The 26038-nt window shown below is 48.5% G+C and overlaps 2 protein-coding genes and 1 pseudogene across 4 annotated transcripts in view; 1 reads left to right on the top strand and 2 right to left on the bottom strand.

Annotated features, from left to right (window-relative positions):
- Positions 1–6891: 6891 nt before the first annotated feature.
- Positions 6892–8493, bottom strand: LOC102437068 (annotated as a pseudogene).
- A 1061-nt stretch (positions 8494–9554) lies between these two features.
- On the top strand, positions 9555–17290 carry SLC31A2 (solute carrier family 31 member 2). Of its 3 annotated transcripts, none has more exons than XM_006088008.3 (4): positions 9555–9694; positions 13290–13356; positions 14912–15101; positions 15939–17290. In XM_006088008.3, exons 1-4 carry the CDS (start codon positions 9689–9691, stop codon positions 16105–16107), a joined length of 432 nt encoding a protein of 143 aa, XP_006088070.1. In that variant the 5' UTR covers positions 9555–9688; the 3' UTR covers positions 16108–17290. The 3 variants fall into 3 exon arrangements, with proteins under 3 accessions (XP_006088070.1, XP_023609034.1, XP_023609035.1); XM_023753266.1 differs by having other exon boundaries at positions 9614–9730; XM_023753267.1 differs by lacking the exon at positions 9555–9694 and adding an exon at positions 9733–9867.
- A 554-nt stretch (positions 17291–17844) lies between these two features.
- The window catches only part of FKBP15 (FK506 binding protein 15), a 54777-nt gene continuing 46583 nt past the window's right edge, over positions 17845–26038 (bottom strand). Inside the window, exons 25-30 of the mRNA XM_006088006.3 lie at positions 25781–25933; positions 24676–24798; positions 23996–24103; positions 22734–23425; positions 21823–21919; positions 17845–19469 (exon numbers count right to left, since the gene is read on the bottom strand). Of these exons, the coding sequence (XP_006088068.2) occupies positions 19392–19469; positions 21823–21919; positions 22734–23425; positions 23996–24103; positions 24676–24798; positions 25781–25933 (1251 nt within the window). The 3' untranslated portion in view covers positions 17845–19391. The remainder of the gene's footprint in view (positions 19470–21822; positions 21920–22733; positions 23426–23995; positions 24104–24675; positions 24799–25780; positions 25934–26038) is intronic.

Raw genomic sequence — 26038 nt, 5'->3', positions numbered from 1 at the left:
ACACACACACACACACACACACACACACCTTTCCGACATTTGTCCACATTCTCAGCTCTCATACTGGCTCACAAGCTGACTCACCACGCACTCTGACTCACAAGTACAGAGTTTCAAATCCACCAAACACACGTGCACAGCTACACATGCTAACAGACACACACACTCGCCATACACACACCCTCAGCCTCATACACATACGCTGACCTCTCCCTGCCAATCACTTGTGAATTCTCAGAACGGGACCATCGGGCATGTTTGGGGGTGATGCCTGGACCTCTGGGTTCTCAGCAAAAAATTTTTCCTGGCATCTAAACTCCATGTGTTTCCTCGTCCTGCAATATCCGGGACCCAAGCAGTGCAGTGTCTGTTGAGTGAACAAATGAAGTCTCGAGCGCCAGCTTCTTATCCTTTGGATTTTCCCAAGTCACCGTTGTGATGTAACATCCGTGGGCTAACTTCAACTATTTCCTGCCAATTTTATACACACCCTTCGTCGTTCGGCTCAATTACATATTCCTAATACTAATGATTTAAAAGAGAAGAGCTTATATGTGGGGGATATCAACCTCAAATGTCCACTCTGCACACACACACACACACACACACACACACACACACACTCACACACACACACACACCGGGCTGATGAGGTCTGGGCATGCTGCCCCTAATATGGAGGCTGCTCAACACAGACAGACAAGACAGACATGGTTCCTCCTGGGCCATTGAATCTTCCCCATCCGGAGCAAAGGGATAGGGCTGTGTCTCAAAGCTATTATCCTGATGGGTGCATATATACTAACCACCGCTGCCCAGACTGTGACCAGAGCTCAGACTCTTCACAGAGCCCCAGGACCTCCCAACCAGAAAAACAACTTTTACTCCAGAGCAGAACTAGCTCCGGTTCCCAGGTGAGGGTGTCAGGTGGTTTGCTTCTCACTGGCTCCCGTCCCCCTCAGGCCCAGAGGAGAGGAGGTTTATTTACAACTGGCTCAGCCCTTGCCCTGGGTGACACTACCCTGACTGCAGGTTAAAAACCTTCAAATGCCAGCAATTGGTCAAGTTCAAATGAATACTTGATCACCCTTCAAGAGATAAGGTAAACAAGAAGGTTTTTTCCCAGATGGGTTCTTCCTCCACTATCAAGCCATCATTTGATTTATGCCATATTAGGAGCCAAAATATACAAAGTAGATAAAGAAGTGGATATTAACAAGGTGCCTGTTTGGCTTGTTTTAAGGTTACTAGGAATGAAAAGCAGTTTATTTATTTCTTACCAAGGGGAGAAAAACTGCCGTAGAGAAAAAATTTCCATACACAAGCTGAAACCTGCTTTGCCTAATCCTCCCCTAAGATTAGGAGATAATGTACACTTGGGATCAGGTTGAGATTTTTAGAGACGCACTCAGGACGCGAAGGGAAGGGATGAGGTGGAGTCAGTTCACAACTTCTTTTTCTAAGAACTGGAAGTGCAGAGGCAAGAATCTTGCCCTCACTGGTTTGGCTCAGTGGATAGAGCGTCGGCCTGTGGGCTCAATGGTCCCAGGTTCAATTCCGGTCAAGGGCATGTACCTTGGTTGTGGGCACATCCAGCTGATCGGTGTTTCTCTCTCATCGATGTTTCTGACTCTCTATCCCTCTCCCTTCCTCTCTGTAAAAAAGTCAATAAAATATATTTTTAAAAAAAGAAGAAGGCCGAAACCGGTTTGGCTCAGTGGATAGAGCGTCGGCCTGCGGACTGGGGGGTCCCGGGTTCGGTTCCGGTCAAGGGCATGTACCTCAGTTGCAGACTCCTTCCTGGTCCGGGCCCTGGTCAGGGTGCGTGCAGGCCCTGGTCGTGCAATTGTCCCTCTGTCTTTCTCTCTCTCTTCCACTCTCTCTAAAATCAATGGAAAAATATCCTTGAGTGAGGACTAAAAAAAAAAAAAAGACATTTGTGTACACCCATATTCAAAGCAGCCCTGTTCACAACAGCACACTATTCACAAAGCAGTGCTAGTTACAATAGACAGAAGGCGGAAACAACCCCAGTACCCATCAGCATTAGAAAGGACAAGGGTCTCGAGGTCTAGACAGTGCTAAATGTGATTTCTCACCAAATGTTAAAATATAGCACAGTATTTTGCAGATGCAGCACTGGACAGGCTGAGCTGACAGGAACCAACTGGTATGAATGCGGAAGAGAAAAAATCAACATGTAATTGACCAAATAGTGTTTATAAGCAATGGCTAAGGCCCCACCAGTGTGGCTCATATGAACCAGGAGGCCATGGTTTCATTCCTGGTCGGGGCACATGCCCAGGTTTCGGACTTGATCCCCAGTGGGGGACGTGCATCTCATCATTGATGTTTCTATCTTTCTCCCACTCCCTTCCTCTCTGAAATCAATAAAATGTGTGTGTGTGTGTGTGTGTGTGTGTGTGTGTTTATTTTATTTACTTAACCGCTGAAAGGGAGGCTTAGCCATTGCATATATGTATATATGGCTAAGCCTCCCTTTCAGGAGTTAAGTAAGTAAAATTACCTTTCGACGACCACCTCTCCTTTTTTTAATAGAGCACCCCAAGTGCAGAACCCATTGAGTTCAGTAACAAAAAGATGAATGGATAGATAAAATGTGGCATATTATCATGCTCCATGAAATAAGCCAGTCACCAAAAGACAAATACTGTACGATTCCACTCATATGATGTATCTAGAGTAGCCGAAGTCAGAGAAACAGAAAGTAGATTGGTGGTTACTAGGAGCTGAGGGGAAGGGAAATGTGAATTGTTTAATGGGTAGAGTTTCCGTTTTGCAAGATGAAAAAGTTCTGGAAATTGGTTGCACAACAATGTAAATGTATTTAACCCTCAAAAATGGTTACAAATGGCTGGGGAGCTCACTGGATTGTTGCAAGAATCCAGGGAGACAGCGAGAACATTTGCAAACACGGGAAGTGATATCAGGGGAATTGATGTTTACACAAGATCTAAACTCCCTAGGTCAGGCTCTTCCACAAAATACCGACTTCTGCGCATGGGCCACGAAGTTTCAAACACACTGTACGTGCGAGCCCGCACGTGGTATTTTGTGGAAGAGCCACACTCAAAGGGCCAAAGAGCCGCATGTGGCTCGAGAGCCGCGGTTTGCCGACCACGGCGTGATCAGGAAAGGTATTCTCAGCCCAGAAAGTGAAAAGGGAGAGGGCTGAAGGGTAGGGTGCCCCCCTGGGATCTTGTCACACCTGCCTGTCCTCTGTTTAAGTTTCCCCAAAACCTCACAACTCAAGACCAGGGCTTCCTGAAGGGGCCCTCGTTTCTTTTAACTCCCTCTAAACCAGTGGTTCTCAACCTCGGCTGCACATTAGAATCGCCTGGGAATCTTTTTAAAATTCTGATTTCTGGGCCTCATCCTCTGGAAATTCTGTTTCTTTGTTATGGGGTGGGGCCACAACATTAGTAAGAAAGAAACAGAATTTCCGGAGGATGAGGCCCAGAAATCAGGATTTTAAAAAGATTCCCAGGTGATTCTAATGTGCAGCCAAGGTTGAGAACCACTGCTCTACGTGGATTGTATGTTTATTTGTATGATTGGTCGTCTCTCCTGAGTTCAGGAAGCAGGGTCACACTTGGGTTTGCTCTCTCTGTCCCAGGCCACAAGGCCTCTTGGTGTCTCAGCTGCTCCTGCCCCGTGCTGGCAGGGCCCACCTGCCACCATTCCTCTGGGGGGAGGGGGGAGGGGGCTCTCCTGGTGACCCTGCCAAAAGCCTCAGGGCCCCTCAGCTCTGGCTCCCTCTTCCAGGCTGCGGTGTTCCGTATTCGGCTGGGGGGAGGGCGAAAGGGCAGCCCTGCTTTCCCTCGTGCTTCTCCATAAATTATTTTCTCGCTTCCACAAACCGCCCCACACCCGCCCCAACTCTAATGAAAAGCAAAACCACTCCGTCTCAGAGGCTGCATCTGTTCCTAACAAGCCTTCTTCTGAAGCAATGATGCCCAGAGCAGCTGCCCCCGGGGATTCATTCATTCATGTAACAAATGTTTATTGACAGTCTGCTTTGGGACATGAACTATTTCGGGGACCGGTGGGTGCCTTCCTGAACAAAAACACAGAATTCTCTGTTTCCCTTGAGCTTCCATTTGAATGGCAAGAAAGGAATAATGAATAGCCAGACGGAATAGTATGGCACCAGGTGATCAGTACTATGGAAAAACAATAAAGGGGACTGCGGTTTTAAACAGGATGGTCAGGAGAGGCCTCACTGAGACAGTGACATTCAGGAAAGAAAAGGGAAAATGCAGAGAGAAAAAACATGCTTTAAAAAAACACCTTTGGTGGCTCCTCTTAGTCCCCAATATAAATTCCTGACTTTGAACATTGCCTTTGGGCCAGGTACCAGAATGACCTCGTGGTTAAGGAGTTGAACTTAAGATCCTGTGGCTTTATATCCTCATGGGTCCAAACCCCAATGTGGTAGAGGTTACCTGCCCATGGCCTTCGGGTTGTTCGCGGCCTGGTCCTGCTCTCTCCAGCCTCACCAACCTCAAATGTGCACACGTCCCCGCGACACACACAGCAGGTGCCTGATGCTCCTCACAGCGTTGCTATCAAATAAGTGGGTTTGTGGGAGAACCTGGGAGGTCAGCTGAATGCAGCTACATGCAGAAAAGGGGCAGTTAGAAGTCCTCCAGCCTTGGCTGGTTTGGCTCAGTGGATACAGTGCTGGCCTGCAGACTGAAGGGTCCCGGGTTCGATTCCGGTCAAGGGCATATGCCTGGTTGCGGGCTCGATCCCCAGTAGGGGGCGTGCAGGAGGCAGCCGATCAATGATTCTCTCTCATCATTGATGTTTCTCTGTCTCCCTCTCCCTCTCCTTTCCTCTCTGAATTCCGGAAACCCTTCCGGCCCAGAGAAAGATAGTGGGGTTCTTGGGGTCACACAACCTTATTTGTATATCGAGGCCAGATATTCTGCAGGAGTAACATTTCATGCATGTGGTCTTTTCACGAGACTTCAAGTTCCTCTACCGAGTGCCTCAGAAGGAGAAGTGACTGTTTGGATTTCCTGTCCACCAACTGGCCATGAGTGAGCTGAGTGCCCCAGTGAAAGAGCCCCTTGCCCATCTATCTCTGCAGCACCCAATGTAGCACCATCTTTCCTGCCTGTGGACTTGGGGGCAGGAGGTGGGGGTTCTAGGTGTGTGCTGGAGGGACAAGGGCTGACTCTCCGTTGTTCCTGGGAGAAGGGCTGTCCAAATACAAAACCCAGAAAGAATCTCTTGCCATGGACCAAGGCTTGGCTGGTGGCAGGGAGCCAGAGAGGGGAGTCCCTGGTGGCTCAGGAAGAATAGGGGCCCCTATCCAACTTTAGGACTAATTGTTCAAACCACAACACGCATGAGGAAGTTAGAACTAAGTGTGAAGGTCATCAGATGGTGACAAAGCCAACAAAAGCAATGAAATGAATAAAGCTGTGATGCCAATCCTTTAACCAGAGATGGGGGTTTGGTGGGTGTACGGGAGCCTGCTGGTGTGAAGGTCAAGTCTTCTTACTCCTACTGGCCAGGTGAGGCGTGAAAATTTACACCCAAATCACCAAATCCCTCCCCAGCTCTTGGGGCCCAGATGCCTCAAGAATCCCGTGACCCTTCTTCCCGTTGCCTCCGCCATGCGAGCATGTCCCCGACAGCAGCAGGCCTCCCTCCCAGACCTCCTCACAGTGCCCAGGCCCTGTGGCCTTTCCCGGGGACTTCCCCAGGCCGTGACTTCCCTCTAACCCTACAAAGCTTTCAGACGGAGGCTCTCAGACTCCGTGTGACCTGAGCAAGTGGCTTGATGTTTTGCAGTCTCTTTCCTCTCACAGAATGAAAACATTTGCCGCTAATGATGACAATGGCTCCCACTGCCTGGTACTGTGCTGGGAAATTTTTTTTAAATTTTCAACAAAGTTCTTTTATTTTTTTATTTCACTAGAAATTACTTTATTGATTAAATCATCGGGGATTTTCAGCACAAGATTTAACATCTTATTGACCACCAATGCCTGGGCTCTGGAGCTCGCTCTGCCTCTCCCTTAAAGGGTTTAGAGCAGTGGTTCTCAACCTCAGCTGCACATTAGAATCACCTGGGAAATCTTTTTAAAATCCTGATTTCTGGGCCTCATCCTCCAGAAATTCTGTTTCTTTGTTACTAATGTTGTGGCCCCATCCCATAACAAAGAAACAGAATTTCCGGAGGATGAGGCCCAGAAATCAGGATTTTAAAAAGATTCCCAGGTGATTCTAATGTGCAGCCAAGGTTGAGAACCACAGGTTTAGAGGGAGACATCGTTAATAGAGACCAAGTCAGGTGGTTTCAGGTCGCCCTTTCCCAATCATGGAGCAGCTGCTCAGAGCAGGAAAGAAACAGCATTTAAGAAAAATCTAACAAAGAACCTGACATTGCATTTTAACATGTCTCTTGACAATTTACATTTTATCAGCAGTATTGGTCCAAACTTATTTGCTTCTGATCTAATTTTCTTTTTGCAATTTACTTTTTTAGTATGTATGTAATTTTTTGTTTTGTTTTGTTAATCCTCACCCAAGAATATTTTTTCTATTGCTTTTTAGAGGGAATGGAAGGGAGGGATGGAGAAGGAAGGGGGAGAGAGAGAGAGAGAGAAAGAAAGAGAGAGAGAGAAAGAGAGAGACGAGAGAGACACATCGTTTGGTTGCTTCTCACACACCCACAACCTATCAACCTGTGTGGGGCATCAAACCTGCAACCAAGGTACAGGTCTCCTTGACCCGGAATCAAACCTGGAATTCTTCGGTGCATGGGCTGACCCTCTAACCACTGAGCAACACCGGCCGGCGCTTTGGTATGTATGTAATTTTAATAAATAATCCCACTCCCTGTGCAGAAATGAATCAACTCAGTGCCAAGAAAAACCCCTCAAACCGGAATGGCCTCATCTTGCTCTTGGCAAGAGGAAGCAGGCTTTTCTGCTCCTCTTCTATGCAAGAGTTGAACAAACCTCCCCCTGAAGTCCAAAATGTTATTTCTGGCCCTGGAATGCGCAGCTTTTGATGGCTGATTCAAATCATCTAGAAGGAGCAGCTGTGGAACTGCTATGCAGGCAGGTATTTATTCTTAAAATCAACTCCCGAGAGTCGTCCAGGATTGTGTACAAAGGCCCTAAGGTCAAAACGACATCTGCTCTTCTATCTCGTGAGCTAGACTCAGAGGCGGCATTGGAATTGCCTGGAGCAAGAGCAGCAACTGTGGCCCAGGAGGTCGAAACTCAGTAACTCAAGGCTTGTCAGTGACCCGGGCTGTCCGGGTGGCCTTTTCCACCACGCCGACCAACAGTCCATGCTTGGTGACCCTCTCCATACTTGAAAGATTTTATTTCAGAACAAAAGCGAGCAGCCTGTTCCCTGGGAAGACAGATCAGTAAATGCCCAGAAGTTTTGTTGAGGTTCCTTGAAGGAGTCCAAAGTGCCCACTGGCCTTGCTGATGGCAGCCATCTTGGCAATGATTGGCAGATTATGTATAATAAAGGAATTCCATTGTTTTGCCAGATAGTTGGTTTTGTTGTTGTTGTTGTTGTTGTTGTTAATCCTCACCTAAGGATAGTTTTCCACTGATTCTTAGAGAGAGTGGAAGGGAAGAGGAGAGACAGAGAGAGAGAAACATGGATGTGTCTGAGAGAGACATATCAATTGGTTGCCTCCTGCATGGCCTGACAAGGACCTGGGATCAAGCCAGCAACCAAGGTACGTGCCCTTGCCCGGAATCGAACCCAGGACCCTTCAGCCCTCGGGCCGACACTCTATCCACCGAGCCAAACTGGCTGGAGCCATTGCTTCGCAGGGTTCTGCGAGTGCCCTAGAATGCCAAGGCCTGTGACAGGGGCATTCAATGTGTGCATTAACCCATTTAACACAGCAGTTCTGTTTCCTGAGAAGCCAGCTCCACCTCTTCTCTGGAGACCACTATCTTTCTCTTACTCCATCTTTCAGGGTTATCCAGCCGTTGGCGGGCACTGCCAGCAACTTGGGTTCCTAAGGGTTTGTTAACAGCAGCACATCCCCAACAACTGTCAGGCATTATGCATTCACTGGGCTGACATACCAAAGTGGCAACCCCACCCACGACAATCCCAGGCCCTACCACGGCTTGTCCGCCTTCCTCAGCAGCATCCTGAAAGCCTTTGATCATGAGCGGGGTTATCTTTTCTCCTTGCTCCTCAGTCATATTCTGGCAGATGCTGAGTCACGGCAACATGTCACGTTCAGTCACGCCCATGGCTTAGAGGTCACTCGGCATATTGGCACACACTATGCACCCCATCATGTAGGGATCTAGGACCAAGGGGGAGGAGAAGTCTGAGTCTGCACACTGCCAGGCCTGTGTGCCTCCTGTGTCATCCCAGCCCCAGCCCTGGGCCCTGGGCATTGGGATGATGCAAGAGTCCATCCCAAAGCCCAGGACTGGAAAGGTTGGGCTTTCCACCCTGACCCGCAGGCCAGCCAAGGCCCAGTCCAGGGGGGGCCGCAGGTCAGTCTCTCCAGAGTCTGGGGGACCTTGCAGCTTCAGCGTTTCATGTCGGAGAAGCCCACCAGCTCGGGCTGAGACCCAACACCTGGGCCTCGGTGGGTCGGTGGCTCCTAGAGACCAGCCACGGAGCCTTCCTCCCCGCGGGCGCCTGCCGCTGCGGCTCCTGCCATCAAGCCTGTCTGGCATGAAGGTCCTTCTTACTTTCTGCTCCAGTTAATACCGAGTAACCGTCAGATTCTTGCTGCAGAGGTTCTCCCCGAGCACGACTCCCACCGCCGGATTCAGGGCGCACCATGGGGTCCTGGCCTTCCTGGACACTGAGGATTTAACACAGGGTCTTCATTTGAGCCTTACAACCCCTACGACATAGATTCTGTTATTTTCAATTTACTGACCAGGAAACCGAGGCTCAGGTACCATAGCCAACACCTGCTGGCTCAGGGTTTGAACCGAGCTCACCCACACTCCAGGCTCAAGGTCGGCTACTACTGTTTCTCCGAAAAGCTTCCTGCCTCAGAGGACGACTGGCAAAGGGTTTCTAAACACATATATTTTAAAGTTAAATACTGTTACAAGTTCCTGTTCCCCAGAAACACTCCCCCGCCCCGCCCAACTGGAAGGATGAAACGGACAGAGGATACACAAAAATGCAAATACCAATAAAATAGTTTCCTATCCTAGCAATCAAAGAAATACAAATGAAAGTTACCACCGTGTACCGCTTTTTGCTAGTCAGATTTTTTTTTTAATGGCTACATTCAAAGCCTGGGGAATAATTTCTTTACTTCTAATGTGTGGTTATTATCTCCATAGGGTTGACTTTTCCAGTTTTCCACTTTGCCTGACTTATTACAGGAGCAATAAACATTTCACAGTCAGCGGCCGGACGCAGGAGGCGGGCCCGTGCTGGCTGCTCCCGCCCGCGGCGCCGCTGGGCCGGGCACCTGGGGCTCGGCGATGGGGGTGGGCCAGGGGGTGCGCCCCAGGCCGCGCAGAGTGGGGTGCGCCGTGGGGACCACAACTCCCAGGCGCCCGCGCGCCCGGCTCGCCACAACCACGTGACCGCCAGGCCCAAGTCGCAATCGCGGCAGCTGCTGGAGGGACTCGGGACGGGAGTCCGGAGCGGGCAGGTCGGTGCCCAGCGCACCCCCAGCGCGCTCACCATGGAGGTGAGTCTGGGCGCCGCCGAGAGGAGCGGACGCGGGGTAGGCGGCTGGGGCCGGGCCCCTCGAGCAGCAGTGCCCGGCACCCCAGGTGCCCGCCGCCCCTGGCCAAGGGCTGGTGAAGGGGGTGTGTTGGAAGCACTGTCAACAGCGAGAACACGGTTGGGGAGACGCGAGAGGTAGGGCTGGAGGTGGCTTTGGGGTTTTATTTGTCCCTCCTGCTGGGGGTCGGTCCGACCGAACGAGGGGTTATTGAGCTCCAGCTGTGGAGCAGCTGAGGGTGGGGGCGCAGTGGGCGAAGACAGGCGAGTCCGGGGATCCCCTGCCCAGGGCGCAGTGCCTTGGGGTGACTCCGGGAAGGCTCGCAGGAGGAGGGAGCGCGGTGCATTACAACCTGTGACCGGGCGCACACTTTCGGGCAGGTTCCTGTCTTGGCAAGTTCGTGGTCTTATTCGTGTGTGTGTGTGTGTGTGTGTGTGTGTGTGTGTGTGTGTGACAGCTTGCGAGAGACCCTTTGATCTTTGAAAAAACCATCTCATTTTCTTCCTCTGTGAAGAAGGTCGTAGAATTTAAGATCCAGGAAGGCGACACAGATCATTTAGTCAAACGCCCTCCCCCACCGCCTGCCGGTTCTCTAAAAGGAGAAATAGATGGGAAGGGCTTGTGGAAAGTTCCCCCGCCAGCCCCAGCCGCAGGCAGGACAGGGGCCTTAACCTCCCCCTCACACTCTTTGGTTTATACATGAGGGAGCTTTTCTCAAAGTGTAGCTAACTCCAGACGAGAAAACACAGACCAAAACAAGTCCCCGGATTGCTCTCTTCACCACAGCCTCTCCCTACCCAGGGTGGGGCGCTGAATACAGCAGATAAACGTCAAGCCCAGCTGCAGGAGGCTGAGATTCCTCCTAAATGTGAAACAAGATTAGAGCCCTGCCCCTTGCACGCCCGACCGCAGTGTTCTGTGGGGCCCACGTCATGCAGATTTGAAACTTTTTCTACAGTGAAAAGGTGAAGGTGGGTGAGACTTTGTCCCTCCTGAGCTCCTCACTCCCAGGTGAAGCAGAACCAGACCCTTGGGTGGGCACTTCCAGGTTGGAACATACTGGACTGTCTGTCTTCCCCTGACTGCCTCCTGCTCTTCCTGCTTCAGCAGGTGTCCTAGCCACCTGCCTCCCTAGCAGGTTCCGTGTCTCCAGGGGGTTTTGTCCCCACCACTCCCCAGAAGGCCTCCCCTGTGCCTCCCTCTCGCTGACTACATACACCATTGTAATGACCTGTTCGCGTCCCTCTGCCCTAATAGACCAATAGCTTCATGAGGGCCAGGACTTGTCTCACCCATCCCTGTATCTCCAGTCTCTGCACCCCTCTCACTACCAAAGTAAATGTTTGTTGGTCGAATTAATTTCACTGTTTTGTGGGTGGTCAGGTCTAGCCATCTGGGGCACCTGAGAGAGCTGGCCCAGGCCCAAGGATGATAGAAGGAACGCAGTTAGGGAACTTCACTGATTAGCCACTGGGAGCATTCCAGTCATGCCAACACCTCAATCAAGTGAACTCAGAGAAGAAGGAGGGCCACCTCCTCCCCCACCCCCTCAGCGGGGACTGTGCCTGGGGCGTCTGCTAAATTGAATGCAACTCCAGCATAAATGGAATTTCCCTGGATTATTTGTACCTGTGCGTGTTTGCATATCTTTTGTGAACATTTTGCCATGTCAACAAATATGCTTTTTGAAATCTTAACAAGGAATATCTCTGCATGGGGCTCAAATGATTTTTACTTTCTTTTGGGTACTGTTTCCGCTTTTTACATTGAACAAGTACCACTTTCAAATTAGGGGGATAAAAAGCTAGTTTTATTTTTCAGTTCTTCAACCTGATTTTTAAAAACCTGCCTAGGTTTCCGTTTCCTTCTGACGAGGTCTTGAATAAGTCCCTTCCCCTCCTGGACTCAGTTTCCCCATCTGGAAATGAGATGTAGGAGCGAGGAGCTAGAGTTGGACCAGATCAGTGTTTTTCAGCAAAGCTCAGACCCCTCTCTCCTCTATACCCTGTGTTTTCTATAGTGGAGTTATAAGGAAGATTTTTTAAAATGTGTTTTTTAAATATGTTTTTATTGATTTTTAGAGAGGGATAGATAGACACATGGATGAGAAAAATATTCATTAGCTGTCTCCTGCACGCCCCTTACTGGGGATTGAGCCCAAAACCTGGGTATGTGCTTTGACCGGGAATGGAACTTGTGAACTCTTGGTTCATGGGTCGATACTCAACCACTGAGCCACACCATAAGGAAGATTTTATTTGCCAATGTTCCCTTTTATTTGCCAATTTGGGGGGGGGGCATTGAAAACCACGGGACTAAAAAAAAAACTCTCTGAGAAAATAAATAAAATAGATTTAAAAGTTCTCATCACAAGAAAAAAATAATTATAACTATGTATGGTGATGAATGTTAACTCTTATATTGTGGTGATTATTTTGCAATTCATACATACATTGAATCATTATGTATACCTGAAAATAATATAATAATATATGTCAATTATATCTCAATTTAAAAAAACCTCTCTGTGGATACTTCTAGTTCTGACATTTGAGGGTTCTAATATTTGGCCATTGTCTTAGAAGGGAAAGGCCCAACTCAGCCAGGATCTCCTTAGCGGGATGAACACTGAATGTGTTTGCAGAGCTACTGCTTCTGGCTGTGACTAGAGGGGAACTTCCCTTCTCTGAGAGGATGAACCTAATTGATCCATCTGGCTTTCATCTTGCCAAACACAGCCATTAAGCCTGGTGTGGCCACTTGGAATCACCGTCCAGTTCCCAGCCCATAGCACAGGCAGCATGGTTACTGGAGTGCACCAGCTTGGCATCTAACTAGATCGGGCTGGAATCCCAGCTCGGCCAAGTTAATGGGTCTAATTGTCCCTGTCACACAGAGCACTGCTGTGAAATGAGATAATGTATGAAAAGCCCTGATGCCACCTGGAACAGAGGGAGGCCCAGGTGCTCTTTGAGGAGAGCATTTAGACAGGCACTACTGCATGTTCATTGCTTCTACCTTCATTGTTTCCGTAAGACTGTGAGCTCATGGAGGGCAGACCCACTGATCTTTGTCCATAACGCTGACCATAGAATTGGGCTCAGCAAATGTTTAGGGAACTAGTGGAGAGATGTGGAAGACAGCTGCCCGTTGGCCCCTCCACGATACACACGACTGGAGCAGAATGGTGTGGCCCTGGGAGTAAGAAGCAGCAGTTGTTCCTCAGACTGGCGCTTCCCATTGGGTTTGGAGGGCACTGAAGGGACATCTCAGCCTGATCCGAGAGCACTGTGGCCTGGCTGGCCCAGTGGGGATGGGCACCCCACACCTCACTTCTCCCTGGAGCAGGGCCAGCTCAGTTATGGCTGTGCCGCTGACCCACTGCAGGACCTTGGGCAAGTCCCTGCCCTGTGTGGCCACAGTTGACCCGGATGACCACGGGCCCTTCTAGCACTTAAGTGCCATGACACCATTTTTCTGGGTCTTTAGAAGAGAATGCTGCAGAGTACTAGGACCATTGCCTTAGGCCCCCTGTGATGCAGACTCCCTTCTCTTTCAGATGCATTTCTTCTTCTCAGATAAGGTGGTGCTTCTGTTTGATTTCTGGAATGTCCACAGCCCTGCAGGTAAGCATTAGGAAGCCTTCCAGCTTCAGGCAAGGGAGAACCTAGGTTCTCTTTATTGGTATAAGTCTGACTCCTCTCGAATAAACATCGAGTGGGAACTTTGCATTTATGATTCTGTTTGCAACCACTGCCTTTCAGATTGCAAAGGGCTCCATTTTCTCACTGATCCTCACAAAGGCCCAGAGCAGCAGTTCTCAACCTGTGGGTTGCGACCCCTTTGGCGGTCAAACGACCCTTTCACAGGGGTCGCCTAAGACCATCCTACATATCAAATATCTACATTATGATTCATAAGAATAGCAACATTACAGTTATGAAGTAGCAACGAAAATAATTTTATGGTTGGGTCACAACATGAGGAACTGTATTTAAAGGGCCGGAAGGTTGAGAACCACTGGCCCAGAGAGAGGCCAGGGATGCAGTTTTCCCCTCTATTACAGGGGAGGAACTGAAGGTAGATTTAAAGTTGTGAGCACACAAAACACAGAATTTGTTCTTTTTTATTATTTATTAATTATTGTATTACTAAAGGCCCAATGCATGAAATTTGTGCCAAGGGCTCAGCCCTCGCAGCCCCGGCTTCGTCCAGGAAGGTCGTTCAGCTGTTCAGTCTAATTAGCATATTAGCTCTTTATTATATAGGATTTTCCATATGAACAACTGGAAACCTACTTTTGCTCCACCCTATATTTTGTATCCTTAGATTTTGTATCCCTAGAAGGCTATTCAGGGTATTGCTAACAGAGGCTGCTCTGGGGAGAAGAATTGGAGTTTGGGAGACTGGGCTGGGAAGAAGACTTACTTTTCGCTGCAAACCCTTTTGCACTGTTTGAATTTATTACCATGTGTGTAATTACTTGTAATTTTATATTTTAAAAACCTGCCTCTTTCGGAGATGATTTCCTCCTGGGAGCCCAATAAAGTCCTATTGTACAATAGAAGTAGCAATTAGCAATTAATTTTACGCAGCAGCTCTAATAAGCACTTAACGTTTTGGTAAAATAATTTATTGGTGTTTCCCATTATTATGAAAGTAATACACACAGTAGAAACTTTGGAAAATTACTTGAGACTAAAAACCTCCTATATCTGAATTTGCTGAGATCATTATGCTCCTTTGTTGTAAATCTTTCCTTCCTCCAGACTTCTCTGTGTACTGCACTTAAACAGGACCTTGCTGTACTGCTCTTCCCTTAACGAGAAGTCCTGATAGATTTGTGCCGCCTGCTGGGGGAGCAGCTGGGGGAGCAGCTGGGGGCGGTGGTGTATGGCTTCTTCACTCTCGGCCCTGGCTTTTTCAGGCAGATACTCTTCCTGATCTCAGAGCCACAGTCCAGTGGGCCAACCCTACCAAGAAAGGACTGGGAGGGGAAAGACACTGCAGAAGCTCTGAGCCCAAAGTGGGTGGGGAAGAAGCTGCAAGACAGGGAGATGGAATGGATTCAGAGGGAATGGGTGGAGGTGCTTTCTGCCACCTGACAGGTCCCTGGGAAGCTGCGGGGAGGGGAGCAGTGCTTGCCTGGCCAGGTCTCTGTAACTCTGCCTCCTTTGACAGGCATGGCCCTTTCTGTGTTGGTGATCCTGCTCCTGGCTGTGCTGTATGAAAGCATCAAGTTTGGCAAAGCCAAGCTACTCCACCAGAGCCTGGTGAGCATGCCCACCTCCACCAGCCAGCAGCGCGAGGAGACAGACCAGGGTTCTTCTTCAAGCTCAGAGTCACCCCCAGTCAGCAGACCCCGCCTCAGGTAACAGGCACGGGGTGTGGAAAACGGGCAGAATACCCACCTTCACCTGGAGCAGTGGGGTGGGCCCCGAGGACATTATAACCCCAAGGCGCAGAAAGGAAATGGAGGCCTCAGGAAGGACCAGGACTTGTCAAAGTGCTTAGTAAGTAGTGAGGTGAACTAGAGCCCAGATCTCCAGCTGCCCAGGCCAGAACTCGCTGTATGAACGGCCACTTGGGAGGCTCGGAACTCGGGTACAGGCCTCAGTCTAGCAACAGGGGTGTCCACCCAGCCCTCCCCTAAATCTCATTAGGCCCCCTCAGGTCACTAAGGCTTACAAACCCAGGATGGGATCTGCAGCTGTCCCCACAAATGGTTAAGAACTGCTGTCAGCTATGTATCCACATTGGTGGGGGAGCAAGCAGCCTCTGTCCTGTCCTTTCGTCCCTTCCCATCCTGCTAGGGCAACCATTTGGGATCCCAATTCTTACCATTGTAATACTGCTCTTACCATTGTAATACTGCTCCTCACCACAGATTCAGAGGGGAAAAGGCCACATTGATGCAAATGACCTTATATTATCTCTATCAGACATGATAGATTACATATCTCATTTTCCCTTTTTGCCTAGGATTCCAGAAAGCTCAGAACTAAGTAGAGAAGTGATTGTCCCAGGCTCCTTGGACAAGTCCCTCTCTATCAGTGGTTTCTGATATGTCTCTTTAAAAAGAAACCTCTCCTGAGTTCCGCATACAAATTACAAATAAGCTGGTTCTGTAATCTCTCCCTACTTCCTGATACCAACCCCTGGCTGTCAGCTCGTTACCGACATTAACTTGCCTCTCCTTTTTATCTAGGTGGTTCTTGTGTCACTTTGGCCAGTCTCTAATCCACATCGTTCAGGTGGTCATTGGCTACTTCATAATGCTGGCTGTAATGTCCTACAACACCTGGATTTTCCTTGGCGTGGTCCTGGGCTCGGCTGTGGGCTACTACCTAGCCTACCCGTTGCTCAGCATAGATTAGCTGGCAAGGGCTGTGCAGGCACTGAGGGCTGGAGAAAGCTGAGGCTCTCCTCTTCCAGACATTGTACTTCCAGGCCTAAGCCTCCTTTTGCTTTGATGGATGTTCCTCGCCTCACTCGCAGCTCCTAGAAACTTTCAGCTGAAGCCAGCACTCGCTCCCTGGAGTTCAGATGCCATTGCAGCCACCTCTCCCCAGACAGCCCAGGCCTGGTCTTGTGCCTTAGAAGGCTGCTGTGACCAGCAGGAGAATGGAGAGAACAGAACCCAGGGGCTTATCTGTGATTCAAAACTTAAGAATTTCCAAAGATCTTCAAGACAGGAAGATGGGTTCTGGGTGAAGGACGTGGAACCCAGGTACCCTTTGCTCTCCTGATTTGTGCCTTACCCAGAGGAGCATCTTCCATTGGACTTCCTGACCCCCTCTGTCTTTGGGGGACAGAGACCAAGCTGGCTCCTTTTCTCACCCTTCTGCCTTGGGAACCTGTGAAGATTGTCTCTTCTATGGGTCATGCTGATAGATTGATTTTTCACTTTTTCCCACTGAACTCTTGGTTAGCAATTTTGCACATGAATACAAAACAAAATTTTTAATGAAATGGTTTCATTTTATTCATGATGGATGGCAGCATCTGCTGGGACCTGTTTCCCTTTCTTGGCGGGAGAGTGGCAGTAGGTAAAAGCAGGACTGTGATCAAGGCTCCTGTGGACAGAGTGCGCTCCTCCCACAGTCTGCACTGCTGGCAGGAGGAAGACAGTCCAATGGCTTTAGGTGCCTGGGGGCTCTTCATGGCCTTAATGCCCCCTTTTATCCGATCCCTCTTTTATGCAGAACAGATAACTGCACTGAACAATACTTAATTTTTATTTATTTATTATATACTGCTCACCCATAACAAACACGATTCATTCACTTAAAATACTGAGTAAGTCATGGGGGAGGGGGAGGATTGACTGAAGATGCAATAAGCAGTCAAACCAAAGCATCACACTTGTAGAGTGAGACGGGAATCTCCAGATATTGGAACCTCATCACTTTACAGAGAAGGAAACAAGACCCAGGGAGAGAAAAGCACTGCTGTGACTGTAACGGCTACGCTCAGGGCCTCTGGGCTAGATGCAAGATGGTCTTAAGCTTTGGGAATTAAAAAAGAAATGCATTTTAATAAATATATATTTTTAATTAGTGTGTGACTCATCTTGTTTCTCCTTATTCAAACAGCACCCGTAACCCTTACAACTGCAGGAGCGGAGTGAGCAAACGGAGCAGGTAGTAGGGCTGGCTAAGGACTGAGTGTCCATCTGCTATGAAGACAGCTCTGTGCTCAGGGAAGCCCAGCCCTGAAACACTGGGCCCACAGGCAGGCACTCCAATACCAGCCTGGTCAACAGTCATTTTTCTTTTATTCAATCCTCACCTGAGGATATGTTTATTGATTTTAGAGAGAGAGGAAGGGAGAGAGAGATTTCGACCAGTTGCCCCCAGGATGTGCCCCGGCCGGGGATTGAACCTGCAACCTAGGTATGTGCCCTGACCAGGAACCAAACTCAAAACCTTTTGGTGTATGGGATGATGCTCCAACCAACTGAGCCACCTAGCCAGGGCAACAGTCATGCTTTTGTTCATGTAACAAATAGAGATCGGGTGCCATGAGAAAAATAGTAACTGTAACATGGACTATAAATACCTGTGTTGGCACAGTTATTACCACCTTCTTTACCTGAGGGCAGAAGCAAAAAATATATCAAAACCAAGATTTAATTTACAATAAGAAGTAACTCTAACATAGTACAGTATGTGATGCCTTCAGTACACTCCCCACACTTGCAGGGAATTGGAAAGCTGCTGATGTCACAGCAAGTGTAAGATTTCCAAAGTCCAGTATAGTCTTGCTGATGGAGCTTCACACATCCATTTATATGTCCTGACCAGCTGGGCTCCCTCCTCAGTTTGCAACCTGCCAGTTTGATACAGTATCTTTACAATAAGTGGTGGAGCCAGACGGCCTGGCTGCCTCTCTAAGTGGGGATAACAGTGTCTTCTGCAAGGGTTGCTAGAGATGGGACAGTCTGTATAAAGTGCTCAACAACAGTGTCTGTTGTTAACCAGGTCTGGTCAACAGTAGATCTCACTGCCGCCCAGCCCCGCGTGTGAGAGCAGGTTCAAAGCTGTCATCACAGAGGATGACCTCAGGCCAGGTAAAGAATTCAGATTCCTGTCTTATCAACATTTAAAATCAGGCATTTTTATTAAAATTATTCTACTTTTTGAAGACTGGTTGCATGGTCTTGGAAAGATCTTTGAAGAAGTAAAAATACTTTCTCGCTCCTGTTTTCTTCATTGGTCTGGGCCCTGAGGTCAGAGGGAATGGAAGCTGCTCTCAAAGTGAAGTCTCTCCGGGGCCTTGAGGGATGGAATGTAGGACCTCCCATCTTCTCTGCATCACTTCCTAGGTGGACCAAACACGCAGGCGCGAGTGGATGACAGGACTGGTGCTCAGATAGCCACCATGCCCTAAGCCTTAATGCAGCTGGGATGAGCAGGGACAGTGGAGGGTGACTTTGTTCTGAAAGCCTCACATCCCAGGGTTAGGTACCAAAGGAAATAGGTCACCATGGTTTTATGCACATTAACTGACCCAGATCTGTTACAACTCCTACCCTCAGAGTCTCAGAGAGGAGCACAGACAGCCCTTAGAACCAAATTCAATTTCTCCCCAAGAGCTTGAGTCAAGTTTGATTATATATATATTTATTTTTGTTTGGTTAATTTCAAAGATTTAAGGCAGAGAAAGGTAATGTGCCAGGAGTGCAGGCAAGGCTGTTAACTGGGGTTTAGAAGGTGTAACCCACCCTTGGTTCTACCAGGGAGACTGCACCCCAGGCACCAGGTCCTATTGCTGGGGCACAGTTGAGTGTTGGGAGGCAGATGGAGGAGGCCTCCCCACAGCAGTCTGAGTTAGTGAAGAGAATAAAAGGCTTGGGAGGACAGGACTCTTGTAGGTAACTGACTGGAGGGGAGCCTACCAGCCCTTCCTTCAAATGGGACTCTGAGGCAGGACCAGGTCGGCTGCTGACAACCCCAGCATTCTGAAGACTGGCTCACACTCCTCTTCACCCAGCCAGGTCGGGGCTCAGAAGTTAGCTAACTCAGATGATCTGAGTTACTGTCCTCAGAACGCTCACCTTCACCTCACCCTGTGGCTCGCCGAGACCCAGGGCTGGCTGTGCAAAATCATGCTTAGGGAAGGTTCAGTAGAGAAACCTTTGTATCAGTTTCCTGGGTCTTCACCCCAGCCAGTCAATGTCATCGTCATCATCATCATCTCCAAAAAGGGGTGTTGGGGGCGGGCGTCCCTTCATGCTCTGACAAAACAGGAAAAAGGAGTCAGTCCTCACTTGTTCCTGCACCAGCGGGGCTTCCCGCCTGTGTGAGGTGAAGTGAGTCAACATCCGTTGGAATAAAGGTTGGAAAGAAGGGAGTTGGTTAGAGTTTTGCTAAAAGGACCAACCCTGAGGCCAGCAAACCTAGGCTTCCAGATAAAGCTGAGACAAGCAGGCAGAGAAGGGAGAAAAATCTTTCAACAGAAACGAGAAGACCAACTTTGTTTGGCTAATTTTGTCATTTATTTGTGAAATACATGTATTGATTTGACAGGTTTCCGCTCATGCAGTAACAACATATTTCGTGTGGAGAAAGAAGGGTTGAAGGGGAGAGATGGAAGTAGGAGAAGAAACAGAGCAGAGCGGCCTTAAGGGAGGAGAGGCTGCAGGAGGATGAAGGGAGGTTGGCAAGAATGCAATCACACTTGAAAAAATGATGCTGTGGCCTAAGGTGGCCTGTCTGGCTCTGAACATGGCCCCATCCTTTGAGAGAGTTGAATTTAGAGGTATGGCCATATTACTAGGTGGGGAATCCCAAGTGATGAAGCAAGCCTAGAACACAGGGCCACAGCCTCCCCCTCCCCTGGTCTCACTGGCCCCTCTTTCACTCTCTGACCAGGAAGAGGGTAAGGGGAATTCACAGGCCACAGAGGAAACGCCCCCCACTTTTCATGACTTGAGCTCCCGGCCTTTTCCTTCTGCATTGGCAAGAAACAGGTCCTATGGGGGTAGCAGGGATTGATACTGGAGACGGACACAAACTGAGTATTCTCTACCAAGGTACTTTCTGCTCCAGTGAGCTACTCTGACCCAGAATCTGTCTTCACAAGGCCAGCCAAAGGGTCAGAGGTCCATCCCCACCACCGACTAATGGACCTTGTCCCTCTCTCTGGGCATCAATCAAGTGATCTCCAAACCCTGACAGTACAGGGTTTTAACATGGAGCTCACTGCTTCGGTTTTGTTCCGGCTAAAATTCTGGCTCTATGTTTACCAGTTCTATCACCCTGGGCCAGCTCTATAGCCTGGGACATGTCACTTAATCTTCCCGAGCCTCGGTCCTCTTTTCTGTAAAATGGGATAAAAGTGCAGACCTCACTGGATTAGCAGAAGATTAAATGAGAATGTCTGAGAAGTAGTTTTCAGAATACCCAGGAAACAGAAGTTGCTACTAATGGAAGTATTAATATCAATACCAATAATATACTGCTTATAATATAATATAGTTGGGATAATAAAATATTCCAACTATATTCAGGGCAGTCACTTGGAATATGCAATTGGTATTTTGGTTCCTTTTTTTTTAAAGTACAGAATTTGTATTCAGAATTCTCAAATGAAAGTTTAATTCTTGGAAAGAAGGGTTAATGGGAGGAACTAGGGCACATTTCCCAAAGGAACGCAGGCAGGAGGAAAGGGCTGTGGTACACGAGAGCTGGGCTCCAGCTCTGTCACTGCCATTTTCCCAAGGTTCTGGCAAAAGGGAAAACGCACCCTGGCTGATACTCGAGGGGAGAGAATTTGCCCCCATTCACCTCATTTTCTGTTCCTGGGATAGGCTGAGGCTAAAGCTCCACCCCACGTTTCACTCTAGTAAATTCCCATGGCAGCATCAAAATGTCCCAGGGACAGGCACGGTTGCCTCAGCAGCACAGTGGGGACAGCAGACGCAGGAACCAGGGCTCTGACCAGGCTCCATCAGCCACTTGCCCTCCTGGCCTCTACTCGGGAACTTTGTAGCTCAAGGCTATGCCTCAGTACTTAACCCATTTTCTGCCCAGGAATCTTGTGAGGACACAACAAGGCAGCAGGCTGGGAAGCGGGCTGAGGAAGCAGAGAATGCTCAGAAACTGGTGGTCATAGGAGTTTGAGGGTTTAGTCCTAGCTCTGCCATTAAGTCATTCTGTGGCTTTAGGTAAATAAATCATCTGTCTGAGCCTCAGTCTCTTTGTCTATGAACAAGGATGCCAGACATGACAATCTTCAAACTCCTCTCTAATTCTTAAATATAAATAATATCCTAGTGGATTTGAGAAAACCTGAGGCATTAGCATTCTAAAATAGGACTAATCAGCCCAACTTTCCTCACTTACAGTGAAAACCATTCCTGCCTGGAGAGAGATTGTGGTCCTTGTTCAAGAGTAAAGTGGTACCTGACCATCCCCATTATGCTTACAGAGCTGCCCCCTCCCCGCCCCCCGCCCGCTCCCACAGGGCCCTGCACACAGAGCCCAGGGAGTGGGCCACCAACAGACTCCATTTCTCTTCTCAGAGCCAGTGGGGAAGAGCCCCCGGGTAGTGGTGTGAGGACTTGGCAGTGTGTGGGATCTCCTTACCACCTCATCTTCATCCTCCTCCTCAGACTGTGCTTTGGACTTTGGAACTTTCAGAGTTGCCCCTTTAAATAGTTCATCCTCTTCATCCCCAGAGAGACTGAAAGAAAAATCAAGAAAATCAAGTCACAGAAAATGTTCCTGCTCTAGACCAGTGCCCACAGGCTCTGGGGTAAGAATCCGACAGCTGTGGTAACCATCCAAGAATTCCTCCCACACTGGCCTCCTAGCACTCTTGACTCCCTCCATAACCTACAGGCTGAGAGATCTTTTAAAGCTAATAAATCAGAGCAAGTCACTCTTTTGCTTAAATCCCTTTAACCACTTTTCACTGTACTTATAAAGTCCAAACTTCTAACAGTAACACACAATCTCCTATGACCTAGTTTCCCAACATCAGCTTACCAGCCCTCTCTTACTACTGGGCCTTCTTTTAGTTCCTGTGTCACATCCCCTCCGTCCGCAGAGCCTTTGCATGTGCTGTTCTCGCCTTCTGCAATCTCTTCCTCACACTCTTGGCGTGGAAGTCCCCTTCCCATCCTTCAGATCTCAGTTTAAATGTTACCTTCTCAAAATCCATCCTTAACCACCCCACCTAAAGTAGAATAACTCGCCCTTTATTTTCTATTATACACCCAGTTTCTTTTTTTTTCAGTATTTATGCTTTCATAACAGTCCCCACTAGACTGTAAGCTCCTTATCTTAAGAACCAAATCTGCTTTGGCTACCACACTATCACAGGGCTTACAGAGCCTTTTATAGTAGGCACCACTGAATACATATATGAATGCATGAATGAATGAAAAAGTGGATCAGTCCATCAGTCAGTCTCTGAGGGATGAACTTCCAGCTCTGGAAAAACCAGCGACAACCTTGCAGCCACCTTGTCCCTGAAACTGCTCAAGGGGACATACCTGGAACGCTGAGAAGAGTGGTTGGGTCCAAGCGCTGCCCCTGCAGCTACAGAACCTGCTTCTGTGCTTGACAGCTCCTCGGAGGGACCAGCAGAACTAGTGACATCTTCCTCTTTCTTGAACTCTGGAGGCTGAGGCTCTCCTTCTGGACTTTCAGGCTCCAAGGACAGTGGGTCCCCTTTTTTAGGGTCTAAAGTCAGGGACAGTCTCATGGAGCCTTCTCGCTCCCCAACACAGGCAATTCCCAATGGGCTGGCAGCAAGTGTCTCCTCAAACTCAGAGTCCACAGTTACAGGGCCTGGAGGCTCAGGGGGAACTGAAGTCGGGGGGCCCAGAGCTCTGTGAGGGGGGATGCAAGCCAGTTTGGGTGGGAGCGAATCATCTTTTATCTCTTCAAGCACCTCTGCTTCTGTGGACCTCCCTTCCCTTCTCTGTGCATCCTCCTGGGGGGTCGGGAGGGCCTGAGGAGGCAATGGGTCAGCTTCCTTGACTACCTGCTCCGTCTGCACCACGGGGGACTCCTGCCTCTCCCTACTCAGGGGTGCTTGAGACGGCTCAGAACTGGCTGAGACCGACTGCTCCTGGGAAGGGCTCCCAGGTTGCTCTTCTTCTTCTTGTTCTTCTTCCTCGTCTTCATTGCTGCTCTCTCCCGTCTCTGGCTCGTGTTGGTTTAGCAGCTGAAGAGTCACCATCTGTTCAAAAGCCAAGGAGGAGATTATCACTGAGAGGAACGAGCAGGCACTCCTAGTTCTTCAGGCCTTATAAACACAACTGGTCATCTAGTTCAAATGGCTTTGCTTCTTCCTCTCACAGGAGGCAGCCCCTATCTGTTCAGACAAAGTCATTCCAGGCATCTGAATTGCTGAAGAACAGTCTTGAATCGTTGTTTATTTACGACCCCTTAGAACAGTGGTTCTCAACCTTCCTAATGCCGCGACCCTTTAATACAGTTCCTCATGTTGTGGTGACCCCCAACCATAAAGTTATTTTCGTTGTTACTTCATAACTGTAATTTTGCTACTGTTATGAATCGCAATGTAAATATCTGATATGCAGGATGTATTTTCATTGTTACAAATTGAACATAATTAAAGCATAGTGATTAATCACAAAAACAATATGTAATTATATATGTGTTTTCCGATGGTCTTAGGTGACCCCTGTGAAAGGGGTCGCGACCCACAGGTTGAGAACCGCTGCCTTAGAAGGTACTTAAGCAATGAGATCCCCATTTCGGTGCAACAATCTGCAGCTGGCTGTACCTTGATGGTATTCATGATGGTCCCCAGGATGGTCCTGCCATTGTATGATTCTTCTAGCTCAAACTCTCTCCTCAGGGACTGGAACACCTGGTTCATAATCTTCTTGACCTGAGTGAAGATGTGAGGGGAGAAAACAGTACCAAAATGTATGCTGCATAATCAAGGGATGGGGAATGCATATAAATTCCAGAGGGTTTGGAAGGCTAAAATGAAGCTTTCATAGAACTCTACAGCGGGACACAACTGGTCATGAACTCAGAGACTGAGGCAGTCACTATGCAGAGGGAAATACCAAATAATGAGCAGCCCTTGACAAAAGAGTTATCAAGGATGGCTAAGCTATGCCCAAGACAGCTCACAGACCATATATTATTGCCTTCCTCCCACTGAGACCCCCACTAGAGCTCTGTGGGCTCCAGGATTAGTGGCTAGTGGGTGCTGGGCATACTCCCCACTCTTCTCCTGTGATTTAGGGGCACTTCCTGTATTTGTCAAAAATTCAGGATAGGGCTCTCAGGGTTTACCACAAAAGTGACAGGTTCCAAAGGGTTAACTTGTACTTAAGTCAGATAAAAGGTGCATCACTAAAGCTAAAAAAGAAGTTATCAACACAACAATGGGCCACATTCTTTCTGAATGCTTAGTATGACATAATTTGCTTCTTCAAATTACCAGCTCACCTTCTCTGATGAGTCAGTTGCAACCTCAACCCCAGACATCTGCGACTTATTTTTCTCTATTTCCTTGATGTGCTGTTCATTTTGCTCCGTTAGGGTTGTGACTTGGGCCTGGAGGGCTAAACACTGCAAAAGGAAGGTTGTGCTTGTGGGCTCGGGAACCTGGACTACCAGACAGGAAAGTCAGGAAACCCAGTAGGAGGACCGTCCTAAGCATCAAGTGTCAATCTCAGGTAGGTCTGCTGGTGTCCACACCCTCCACCCCCAGCCCATGCCTGCTGACTCAGAGCATCTACTTCCTCATCACTTAATCTCATCTCACAACTTCACCTCCTCTTTCCCAACAAGGTCACTTGCCTTGTTCCAAATCAGGTCAAGAATATAATGAAAAAAGGAGCTTATAAGTTTAGTCACATAGATATGTGAACATTGGACATTAAAAGCAACCTATTCAGGTGACTGCCTTCATCATCTGTGAGTCAAAGATTTTCAACTGGATACTTTAAAGAAAGAAACTGACCTCTAGATATGGGGACTTGCATACCATGACCCTAAGCCATCTCCTAGCTCTCTCTCTCCCTCTCATTTTAATGCCAAGATGATTCCACCACATCCATGCTCCATCGTATCTTGGTGCTTTTTTCCAGAATGTTATGTTGCCTCTTCACTTTACCAAAGCTACTTGGCCTTCTTGGCTCTTCTCCCCTGGGCACCTCCTCTCTGGGCCTCATAGAACTTAATGCTCACCTTTGTTGCTCTATTGTCTCCCTTTCTATTCTTTGAGATTCTAGAGGGCCAAGTTCTTTGTAAGCCCTTTCCCCACCAGTGTCTGTAACACAACTGGTACTCAATAAATACTCGCTTAATAAAAAGATAAAAAATAATGGAAAACATGCTTAGAATACTAGTGCTGCTTTTTCTTTTAGTAGGTCACTCATCTGCCATCCCAAATAAATGTGAAATATTACTGTGGAGAGTTGAACAAGTGTGATTTTGTTTTTAAGCTATTGGCATCTTTAGGTTCAAAAGAAACAACAAGACTCAGACAACCTGTTTGTCTCATATACCTGGGCTGCCTAAGCCGTTTGGCCCCGGGGAAAACGCCCACCTTTTCCTGCAGCTGGAGCAGCTTCTGCTGGCTGGCATCTCTCTGTGCACACACCTCCTGATATTGTTGCAGGTGTTCATCCTTGGCGGAGGCCAACAGGTGTTCACATTTTGCTTCCCACTGGGTCTGCAGCTCAGCCTGTACTAGAGACAGCTGCCAAGAAAATGCAATCATTGTATCCTGGGGGTCCAGTTGCATCCAGAGAAGCCCATCTTTTGTAAGGCAAAAGAATAAGCTAATAACCCAGCTTCATAGGGA

The sequence above is a fragment of the Myotis lucifugus genome, unplaced genomic scaffold (assembly GCF_000147115.1).
Source record: "Myotis lucifugus unplaced genomic scaffold, Myoluc2.0 scaffold_43, whole genome shotgun sequence".
NCBI lineage: Eukaryota > Metazoa > Chordata > Mammalia > Chiroptera > Vespertilionidae > Myotis > Myotis lucifugus.
This window is presented reverse-complemented; position numbering and strand designations above follow the sequence as displayed.